The sequence below is a fragment of the Gossypium raimondii genome, chromosome 3 (genome assembly GCF_025698545.1).
Source record: "Gossypium raimondii isolate GPD5lz chromosome 3, ASM2569854v1, whole genome shotgun sequence".
Taxonomy (NCBI): Eukaryota; Viridiplantae; Streptophyta; class Magnoliopsida; order Malvales; family Malvaceae; genus Gossypium; species Gossypium raimondii.
Window position 1 is genome coordinate 3135779 of NC_068567.1, and position 11117 is coordinate 3146895.

General features: G+C 33.1%; 2 protein-coding genes and 1 pseudogene across 3 annotated transcripts; all 3 read left to right on the plus strand.

The window, feature by feature from the left end:
- The first annotated feature begins 599 nt into the window (after nucleotides 1-599).
- LOC105796554 (cytochrome P450 CYP749A22-like) lies at nucleotides 600-2992 on the plus strand. Its single transcript, XM_012626298.2, has 5 exons — nucleotides 600-904; nucleotides 991-1214; nucleotides 1300-1532; nucleotides 1640-2018; nucleotides 2132-2992. Exons 1-5 carry the CDS (start codon nucleotides 631-633, stop codon nucleotides 2570-2572), a joined length of 1551 nt encoding a protein of 516 aa, XP_012481752.1. The 5' UTR covers nucleotides 600-630; the 3' UTR covers nucleotides 2573-2992.
- A 1844-nt stretch (nucleotides 2993-4836) lies between these two features.
- On the plus strand, nucleotides 4837-7060 carry LOC105796559 (cytochrome P450 CYP749A22-like; annotated as a pseudogene).
- A 1436-nt stretch (nucleotides 7061-8496) lies between these two features.
- On the plus strand, nucleotides 8497-10883 carry LOC128031977 (cytochrome P450 CYP749A22-like). Of its 2 annotated transcripts, XM_052627962.1 has the most exons (5): nucleotides 8497-9028; nucleotides 9116-9337; nucleotides 9415-9647; nucleotides 9759-10137; nucleotides 10369-10883. In XM_052627962.1, exons 3-5 carry the CDS (start codon nucleotides 9418-9420, stop codon nucleotides 10807-10809), a joined length of 1050 nt encoding a protein of 349 aa, XP_052483922.1. In that variant the 5' UTR covers nucleotides 8497-9028; nucleotides 9116-9337; nucleotides 9415-9417; the 3' UTR covers nucleotides 10810-10883. The 2 variants fall into 2 exon arrangements, with proteins under 2 accessions (XP_052483922.1, XP_052483921.1); XM_052627961.1 differs by having other exon boundaries at nucleotides 9116-9647.
- The last annotated feature ends 234 nt before the right edge of the window (nucleotides 10884-11117 follow it).

Below are 11117 nucleotides of genomic sequence, written 5' to 3' on the forward strand. Positions count from 1 at the left end.
CGTTGTTTTGTGATTATTTGTTTTCTAGCCATTGTTGATTAATTGCATTTCATAAATATAAAATTTGAATTTTGATATTTGTACTATTTTTATCAGTTTAGTCCCTATATTTTTATTCTATATATCCCGCTATTTCAATCTAATTTTCTGTTAAAAAATTAAACTAAAATAATGACACGTTGTCACGTGTAAAAAGTTTAGAAAATACTTGAAAATTAAAAGATATTAAAAATTCAAAAAATTATAAAAATTCCCAAATCCAAAAATATTAGAACTTAGAATATTTTAAAATTTTAAAAATCATAACTTTTGAGTTTTAATATTTTTGTGGAATTTATAAAACTATGATTTTGTGGAATTTATAAAACTATGATTTTTAAAATTTAATAAGTTTTAGTTTTTCTATATTTTAAAATTTTCAAGTGAATTTAAATATTTTGACACCCGGGAGCATGTCATTGATTGCTCTATTTTTTTTTTTAACATAAATTTAAACTGGGTCGCGGGAAAGTTGATAGAAATTTTACATTACGGTCCAATTTAAAAGCAAAACAGCTCTGGTATATAATAGAATGCAAAGAATTAAAGGAGTCATAAGTCCAAATACTAAAGAGAGTTGAGAGAATCAAAATGAGTGGCTTGATGAAGCTTGTAATTCTTGTCCCACGTTCTTTGTTCTTCGCAGCTTTAGTAAAGTTCCTTTATGATTACCTGTGGAGACCTCTCCGTATACAGCAAATGCTGAATTCACAGGGAATCAGAGGACCTCCTTACAGATTCATCCATGGCAACAACAAAGAAGTTGCCAAAATGAGACAAGAAGCGTTAAGCAAGCCTATGGCTTTGAGGCATGATATATTTCCTAGAGTGCAGCCACATATTGACACCTGGATCAACAAATATGGTAAGATCCATGCATGTTTTTCACTATGATTTCTAAATTCTAGTTCTAAGAAAAGATTGACCCTTTTGATTATTTTATTTGGTCAGGGAGGAATTATCTTTCTTGGGATGGTGTTCGAGCTGAACTTGTGATTTCAGAACCTGAACTAATCAAAGAGGTTCTAAAAAATAGTGAAAAAGCTTTTCCCAAAAGGAAGCTTACAGTTTTCCTTAGCAAGTTATTAGGGAACGGGCTTGCGACAGTCGAGGGTGAAAAATGGGAGAAGCGACGGAAGTTGGGGAATTATGCTTTTCATGGGGAAAGCTTAAAGGTGAAACACTCGTAACATGTGAATTAGTTCTCTAAATGTTGCTTACATATGTTGTTGCTTACATGTTGATGGATTGTTTGTCCAGAACATGACACCGGCAATAATTGCCAGCGTTGAAACAATGCTAGAAAAGTGGAAAGGCTATGTGGGCAAAGAGATTGAAGTGTTTGAAGAATTTAGATTATTAACTTCAGAAGTGATATCGAGAACAGCTTTTGGTAGCACTTACTTGGAAGGGCAGAAAATTTTTTACATGTTGAGCAAGTTGGCAATAATTGCGAACCGAAGTTTTTTCAAGACCAGAATTCCTTGGATCAGGTATGTTCCCTCTAAGCTTAATTTATCCCTAATTTAAAATTGTTAATTCCCATGGATTTCGGGGTTTTTTTTCCATATATAGAGCTAACCTTGGTTTCCTTTCACAGCAAGTTATGGAAATCTGCTGATATTCTTGAGTCAGAAGAACTTGCAAATGAAATACAGGGTTGTGTGATGAAGATGATTAAGGAAAGAGAAGACAGAGTTGTGAATGGAGAAGCTGATAGCTTTGGCAATGATTTTCTAGGATTACTTGTAAATGCTTATCATGATTTGGATGACAAAAACATGCTTTCATTGGGAGACTTGGTAGATGAGTGCAAAACATTCTACCTTGCTGGACAAGATACTGTTAATGGCTTGCTTGCATGGACAGTCTTACTTTTAGCAATCCACGGAGATTGGCAAGAGAAAGCAAGAAGAGAGGTGATTGACATATTTGGTAACCAAAATCCACATCCTGAAAGCATTGTCAAACTCAAAATTGTAAGTAAACTATCAAACCAATTCAATATATATCTTGTCTTCCATGGATTTGAATAGTGACAGCAACATTAAATTATGTGATGTAATCTGACATATTTCTATTCTACAAACAGATGACCATGATCATTAATGAAACTTTAAGATTATATGGTCTACAAAATGGCATAATAAGAGAAGTTGGAAGAGAAGTTCAGATTGGAAATCTAGTGTTACCTGCTAATATAGATCTTTATATTGCAAATGTTGTACCTCAACATGACCCTCAACTATGGGGAGACGATGTCCATCTTTTTAAACCAGAGAGGTTCGCAGAAGGAATTGCCAAAGCTACCAATTACAATGCAGCTGCATTTTGTCCGTTTGGAATTGGACCTCGGTCTTGTGTTGGTATGAGCTTTGCAACCATGGAAACAAAGATTGCACTCTCCATGATTCTTCAACGCTATACCATTTCTCTCTCCCCTGCTTATGTCCACGCGCCAATATCTGTTCTCGGCATTCAACCAGAACATGGAATTCAAGTAATACTCAAATCACTGGACAGCAGTGTTTAATGTACATGGTTGCTATGAATTCAGGGTTTAACCTTTCTGGTTTATGAATTCTTCTTTAAGAGATTGCATTTAATATGTTAATTAAATGCTTACTCTACAATTTCGTGTTTTACAAATCACCTACTTAAATTGACTATGTTGTGTCTTTTTATTAAAAAATAAAACTCTCCCACAACAAGATGTTATGCATACCGAATGGTGAGAACGATGTAGAAGATTCAAGAAATGAGTAAATTTTGGCTACACAAATGATAATGTTGGCATCAAAGGACGGAGATACAACCCAATACCTTCAATATTTTCCCTACCATTGATGGTAACATTTGTGACTTCTTGATTTTGATGCGAGAGTTTTGTAAATCATTCCATTCCTATTATTATATAATACTACACATGATGCTACAATTGTAAGGTCAACAAGTATTACTATTTGAAAGGTAGTACATTTCAGACACGTTTTGTGATTTTTAAAATTCATCAAAATTATAATATTTTTATTTTAAGAATATAAGAGTGAGTCGTTGTAGAATATTTAAAAAAAAAACTTAAAAACACCATTTAAGTCGATTCTGATGCAGATTTTCGTTAAAGTTTAAAGATTCCCAATTGATTTCTTAGGAGATTAAAATGAGTTTTTTTTTCCTTCGGTTATACTGTATCTAGGATGTTTTTATTTTCAAACATGAACTAATTTTCTAAACACCTAGGGAGATGAACCCTATGATGAATTCTGTTGTTTGATTTTTATTTTACGCAATAAATACTTAGTTGTTTATTGTCAATTATGTGTGCCTAATTCTTAGTTTAATATTTCCAAATTATTTACCTAAATCAAAGGAGACATATACCCCTTTTAAGAGTAAATCTTGTGTAATTGAGTGGAGTTGCATGTAATCCTAGAAATAGGACGAAATAAACCTACCAGATTAGAGTCAAATCTAATAAGGGAATCCATAGCACGAGTTAATGCGATAATAGGATTTTTAATTAGAAAGAAATTTCAATTAATCAATCTAAAGTCAGTTGCTCTTACTCTCGAAAGAGATATTAGCATAATTTAAGGATTTTTACAAATCAAGTTACTAAGTAAAGAAATTACGTAATTTAGATTGATAGCGACCGATGAAAGCTAGGTGAATTCTTTCCTAGGTATTGTTTCCCTTCTTGGTTGTTAATAGTTTATTTTCTTGATTTGTTATTTGTCGTTTTCGTTAATTAATTTAGTTAATTTTAGTTTTAATCAATCACTTATTTATTCAGTTAAATAGTAGAAAAACGATAATTACTAGTACTTTTAGTCTTCCCGAAACGATATCTTTACTCACTATAGCTATATTATTAATTGATAGGTACTGCACTTACCTCAATCAAATTTTTAGTTAACTCACGACGCATCATTTATTAAATATTAATTGATAGGAGATCAAAATCAAAGTTTGTTTTTGGAATTTTGGATTACCCAATCCAAGTTAAATATAAACCTTACGCATAAAAAGTACAACCAACACAAATAGTAACATATTTTAATAATAATTATATTTATCCAAATAATCATATTTCTTAATTATTAATCAATAGATACAATTATACTTGTTTTAAGAATTAAAAGAAATAACTTTTCGCTATAATTTGGAACGTTTCCATTTGGTCAAATTTCGTAATTAAACTAAGTTGCTGAAGTGAAGAAAGCGTTATAGGCAGTGATGTTTTGTGTACGTGATTATTGTTAGGTTTTAATATAATACAAAATAATATTCATTCTATTAAATTAATTTTAAATATTAAAATAAAATATTTTAAGAAAAATTTGAAGTCAAATTCAAAATGTTAATTTTATAATATAAACAATAAAATACTTATAGAAATCTTTCTACATCTTAATTTTTCTATTTAAAATTTCTAAAGTCAATTTAGTGTTAGTCAGATATGTTTTTTATTTGTAAAGGATCATCTTCAATTACACATTCTTCTTTATATGTCTTCTTTTGCAAGACTGGCATTGATTGTTTCTACTCTTGTACCATTCGAGATAACATGCATCACTTAATAAAATATTAATAGTTTTACAAATTTCGGTGATAAAAATCTCAAGTTAGGTGACATAACTACAAATTTTCAAAAATAAAAGGACCAAAAGTGTAATTTATTTAAAATTATGATTATTTAAATAGTATATATAACGTACGTCTCTCCTTTTTATCGAATATAGCTTGTTCACGTAATAATATATAATGATGAATGAATATATAATTGGGAGCATCTCTTATAATTTAGAAGTAAAAAGGACAAAATAGCGTCAAACATCAGGTTGTAATTCAGAAGCAAGAGCAGAAAAATGAGTGGCTTGATGAAGTTTGTAATTCTTGTCCCATCTTCTTTCTTCCTCGTAGCTTTGATAAAGTTCCTTTATGATTACTTGTGGATACCTCTCCGTATACAGCATATGCTGAATTCGCAGGGAATCAAAGGACCTCGTTACAAATTCATCTACGGAATCAACGATGAAGCTACCCAAATGACAAAGGAAGCATTAAGCAAACCCATGGCCTTGACGCATGACATATTTCCCAGAGTGCAGCCACATATTTACTCATGTATCAACAGATATGGTAAGATCTGTGCATGTTCTTTCACTATGGTTTCAATCTTCCAGTTCTAAGAAAAGATGAACCCTTTTTGTTTTTTGTTTGATTAGGGAGGAATTTTCTTTATTGGGACGGTGTCCGACCTGAACTTGTGATTTCAGAACCTGAACTAATTAAAGAGGTTTTGAAAAATAGTGAAAAAACTTTTCCCAAAAGGAAGCCTACCATTTTCATTAACAAGCTACTAGGGAACGGGCTTGTGACAGTGGAAGGTGAAAAATGGGTGAAGCAGCGGAAGTTGGCGAATAACGTTTTTCATGGGGAAAGCTTAAAGGTAAACCCCTCGAAATATATGGATTAGATGTAAACTAATGTAAAAGAATTTTATATTATTGGAGAATTCTTTGGGCTGGACATGAGACCAGGAATAATTGCTAGCGTTGAAACAATGCTAAAGAAGTGGAAAGGCCAAGTAGGCAAAGAGATCGAAGTGTTCCATGAATTTAAATTATTGACTTCCGAAGTGATCTCGAGGACAGCTTTTGGTAGCAGTTACTTGGAAGGGGAGAAGATTTTTGAAATGTTGAACAAGTTGTCAATAGTTCTGAGCCGAAATCTTTCCAATACTGGAATTCCCTTATTCGTGTATATTGCCTCTAAGCTTAACTGATCCCTCAATTTTTCCAAGATATAGAGCTAACCTTGATTTGCTTTTACAGCAAGTTACAGAAACCTGCTGATATGCTAGAGGCAGAAGAACTTGCAAAAGGAATACAGGACTGTGTGTCGAAGATTGTGAAAACGAGAGAAGACAAAGTTGTGAAGGGAGAGGCTGATAACTTTGGCATTGATTTTCTAGGATTACTTATAAATGCCTACCATGATACGGACGAAAATAACAAACTTTGATTGGAAGACTTGGTAGATGAGTGCAAAACATTTTACTTTGCTGGACAAGATACTGTTAATTCCTTACTTGCTTGGATGGTCTTACTTTTAGCAAGTCATGGAGATTGGCAAGAGAAAGCGAGAAGAGAGGTGATTGAGATATTTGGTAACCAATATCCAAATTCTGAAGGCCTTTCTAAACTCAAAATTGTAAGTAAACTGTCAAACCCTTTCAATACATTGTGTATACCCGGCATTTAAATCAAAGTCATAAAGGCTGTTAGTACATAAAAAATCCTGGTCTATACTCTTTAGTCTACTCTGACATATTCCTATTCTGCAAACAGATGACCCTGATTATTAATGAATCTCTAAGATTGTATGGTCCAGCAGTTGGCCTATTGAGGAAAGGTGGAAGTGAAGTTCGGTTAGGAAATCTAGTCTTGCCTGCTGATATAGATATTCTTATTGCAAATGTTGCACTTCACCATGACCCTCAACAATGGGGAGATGATGTGCATCTTTTTAAGCCAGAGAGATTCGCCGAAGGGGTTGCCAAAGCTACCAATTACAACACAGCTGCATTTTGTCCCTTTGGATTGGGACCTCGAACTTGTGTTGGTACAACCTTCGCACTCATGGAAGCGAAGATTGCAGTCTCCATGATTCTACAACGCTACACCATTTCCCTCTCCCCTGCCTATGTCCACGCGCCAGTATCTATTATCACCGTTAAACCACAACATGGAATACTCGAGTCACTGCATCACGATGCTTAAACTACACGGCAGCTAAGGGCTCAGCGTTCAACTCAGTTTGCTCATGTATTCTCATTTTAAGAGATGACATTTCATAGATCGGGGGCTTTTGCATTAGCAGCCACTTCCCTATTTATGCGCTCCTTCGTGCATAAATAACTGCAAATATCTGCTCATTTCCAAGATGGTAAGGCATGCAATAAATGAAAATGAAACACAATTTATCATTTTAATAATTTATATTTTTAATTTTTAAATGATTAAATTAAATTTTTATTATTTTTTAATGTTCAAGTTCGAACCTAATTCATATTGTAAATGAGACTAATTTTTTTACCTAAACTCATTTTTTGGGCTTAATATTTTTACTCAAAATATAAATAGATAATAATTATTTAATTTATGAGTAAATATATATATTAAAAATGTATTAACAATAGAAGTAATTAATAAAAATCTACTTAATCTTTCAAAAAGCCTCTCAAAATCAACTATTTGACCAATATACTAATCATTCTGTTCTTTAATTTAATCATTTTTATACTTTTGTGTTTTAAAATAGTAAATTTATTAACAAAAATAACATTGTTTCTTTTAATATTATATAAAATAACAAGTTAATGTTATATTTCGCACGAAAATTTTGAAATTTTATTTTTAACATAATTTTAGTAAGAAATTCCTATGGTTGTATTGTGATTATTGTTTTTGCAGCAATTGTTGACTAATTTGCATTTGTGATGACGCATGGTAGATGGCTCCCAATAAAATATTCATAAATATAAAAAAATCGAGTTTTATTAAGATAATTTTAATTGATAAATTATGTGTAAAATATTATTTTTAGCCGAAGTAGGTGGTATGCCAACTCATTTTAGGGACCACATGACCCCACTATCCCAAAAATCTATTATTTTTAAATTTTTTAATGTTCATATAATCAAGATGATGATTGGATTATCAAAACATATATATACAATTTAATTGCAAGAGCACAGAGTGTTATTGGACAACAGTTAGAAGAGGTGAGATTCTTGCACGTGTCCTGTATACTCGGTGGGACTAAATTGGAGCCTACGTTTATTAGTGCTTTGCTAGAAAGATAGAGACTCGAGACACACACATTTCATTTTCTGTGCGATGGTGATATGATTACACTTGAGGATGTGATATTAGAACTTGGTCTATTGGTTGATGGGCCAATAATTTAGGGAAATTTGAATAAAAATAATACCAAACATATTTAGTAATTTAGGGAAATTTTAATAGCTTCACATTCTTCAGCCTATAAATAGTGGATTCATGTCATGAGTTGCAGGTCAAAGCTCATGATGAATGCACACAAAGCGTCTTATGGAGGTCACCAATTTTGGTTGACACTAGAAATGAAAAGAAAATGTATATTTTTTATAAAAGAATACTAGGTGGCATTTTTTGATTGGCCACCAATTTTTTTAATGTTAAAAATTGGATTAAAATTTATAACGGATAATACTTTAAGTACTAAATTAAGTTAAAAAAACTTTAAGTACCAAAATTACTGGTGAATTAGACAAAAATTAGTGGTGAGAATGGAGGTTTAGAGAGAAATAATGCTTCATTATTTTATTCATTCCCAATAAGCATGGATATGTAATCAGTACATAAGTTAAAGAAACCGCAAATGCCAAAATCACTCAACACGTATAGCCTCCTAGTTCAGCTGATGCCGACGCTTTTAAGGTCAACAAGGAAAACAATTTGGCAAGTATGGTACATTTCAGCAGGAAAGTTGCACACGTTTCTTATACACACTTATGAACTATTGTATGGAAAATGTCTCACGAATACGTCCAACCTACTTTGAACGAGAACGAGGATTGCAAATGCAATTTTGCTCCTTCACCACTTTTGGAGTGCTCCTAATGATGCTATTATGAATGGGAAAATGGTTAAAGTTTAGAGACGAAAAATGAGTGCCTTGATGGAGCTTGTAACTCTTGTCCCATGTTGTTTCTTCTTCATAGCTTTAATAAAGTTCCTTTATGATTACCTATGGATACCTCTCCGTATACAGCATATGCTGAATTCACAGGGGATCAAAGGACCTCCTTACAGATTCATCCATGGCAACAACAAGGAAATCGCCAAAATGAGACAAGAAGCATCAATCAAACCTATGGCCTTGACGCATGATATATTTCCCAAAGTGCAGCCACAGATTTACTCCTGGATCAACAAATACGGTAAGATCCATGCATGTTTTTCACTATGGTTTCAATCTTCTAGTTCAATTAAAAGATGGACCCTTTTTTTGCTTTTTGTTTGATTAGGGAGGAATTATCTTTTTTGGAACGGTGTTCGAGCTGAACTTGTGATTTCAGAACCTGAACTAGTGAGAGATACTAAAAAATAGTGAAAAAACTTTCCCGAAAAGGAAGCCTACCATTTACCTTAGCAAGCTACTAGGGAAGGGGCTTGTGACGGTTGAGGGTGAAAAATGGGCGAAGCAGAGGAAGCTGGCGAATTACGCTTTTCATGGGGAAAGCTTAAAGGTGAACCCCTCGAAACATGTGATTAGTTGTAAACTAATGTTAAAGAATTTTATATTGTTGGAGAATTGCTTTTGCAGAACATGACACCAGCTGTAATTGCTAGCGTTGAAACAATGCTAGAGAAATGGAAAGGCCAAGAAGGCAAAGAGATTGAAGTGTTCCATGAATTTAGATTATTGACTTCAGAAGTGATATCAAGAACAGCTTTTGGTAGCAGTTACTTGGAAGGAGAGAAGGTTTTTGCCATGTTGAACAAGCTGTCAATAATTATGAGTCGAAATCTTTATAATACTAGAATTCCTTTGATCAAGTATGTTCCCTCTAAGCTTAATTAATCCCAAGTTTTTCCTTAATTGTGTTTTCCACCCCCATGAATTTATTTTTCTCCTTATATATGGCTAACATTAGTTTTCTCTTCTAGCAAGTTATGGAAACCTGCCGATATGCTAGAGTCTGAAGAACTTGCAAAAGAAATACAATATTGTGTGATGAAGATGGTTAAGAAAAGAGAAGACAGAGTTGTGAATGGAGAAGCTGATAGCTTTGGGAATGATTTTCTAGGATTACTTGTAAATGCCTATCATGATTCGGACAAAAATAACAAGCTTTCAATGGAAGATCTGGTGGATGAATGCAAAACATTCTATTTTGCAGGACAAGATACTGTTAATGCCTTGCTTGCCTGGACAGTCTTGCTTTTAGCAATCCATGGAGATTGGCAAGATAAAGCAAGAAGGGAGGTGATTGGCATATTTGGTAACCAAAATCCACAACCGGAAGGCATTGCAAAACTCAAAACTGTAAGCAAACTTTCTAACCATTTAAGACCGCACGCATTGTGTTACAGTCAATATTTTGTAGTTTCGACTCTTTCTACATTGATATTCATTGCTAATATTTACCACAATTAATTGCGATAACATCCATCATATACAACACTGCCATAATTTAAATCCCCGGTGTATGCTAGCATGAGTTTAGAACATTAGATTATGTGATGTTAATCTTATATATTCCTATTCTGTATACAGATGACGATGATCATTAATGAAACTCTAAGATTGTATGGTCCATCAAATGGAATGTTGAGAAGAGTTGGAAGAGAAGTTCAAATGGAAAAGGTAGTCCTCCCTGCTAATATAGATATTCTAATTGCAAATGTTGCACTTCACCATGACCCTCAACTGTGGGGAGAAGATGTGCATCTTTTTAAACCAGACAGATTTGCGGAAGGGATTGCCAAAGCTACCAATTACAATACGGGTGCATTTTTTCCCTTTGGATTGGGACCTCGAACTTGTGTTGGTATGACCTTTGCAACCACAGAAACCAAGATTGTTCTCTCCATGATCCTACAACGCTATGCTATTACCCTTTCCCCTGCCTATGTCCACTCACCAATACCTATAATCAGCCTTAAACCACAACATGTAATTCAAGTAATGCTCAAGTCACTGCATAGCGATGCTTGATGTTTCATCGCTGTTGTTATCAACAATCTGAAAAAGATGGGTATGAATGCATTTAATACGTATTATCGAGTTAAGGGTTATGAATAGTTTAGGCATTAAATAAAAATAATCTACATAACCATTAGGAATTTAGAGTTTAATAAAAAAAATTATTTCATGTCTATTATCTCTTCTTTTACAACCACTTTCTCCTTTTCTCTATCTAATATGTGATCTAATTGCAAATACATACCAACCAAGTCCCCTTACGTACACAATTTATTATCAATTTAATCCCTTTATTTAATTTCCTTTTCCATTCAACACAT

What these genes read in the sequence shown, in the direction of transcription:
- LOC128031977 (XM_052627961.1), top strand. Translation starts at nt 9,418, where the DNA reads ATGACACCAGCTGTAATTGCTAGCGTTGAAACAATGCTAGAGAAATGG. An exon ending in ACTAGAATTCCTTTGATCAA is followed by an intron (nt 9,648 to 9,758) that starts GTATGTTCCCTC and finishes TTTCTCTTCTAG; the next exon opens with CAAGTTATGGAAACCTGCCG. An exon ending in GCATTGCAAAACTCAAAACT is followed by an intron (nt 10,138 to 10,368) that starts GTAAGCAAACTT and finishes TTCTGTATACAG; the next exon opens with ATGACGATGATCATTAATGA.
- LOC105796554 (XM_012626298.2), top strand. Translation starts at nt 631, where the DNA reads ATGAGTGGCTTGATGAAGCTTGTAATTCTTGTCCCACGTTCTTTGTTC. An exon ending in CACCTGGATCAACAAATATG is followed by an intron (nt 905 to 990) that starts GTAAGATCCATG and finishes TTATTTGGTCAG; the next exon opens with GGAGGAATTATCTTTCTTGG. An exon ending in GCATTGTCAAACTCAAAATT is followed by an intron (nt 2,019 to 2,131) that starts GTAAGTAAACTA and finishes TTCTACAAACAG; the next exon opens with ATGACCATGATCATTAATGA.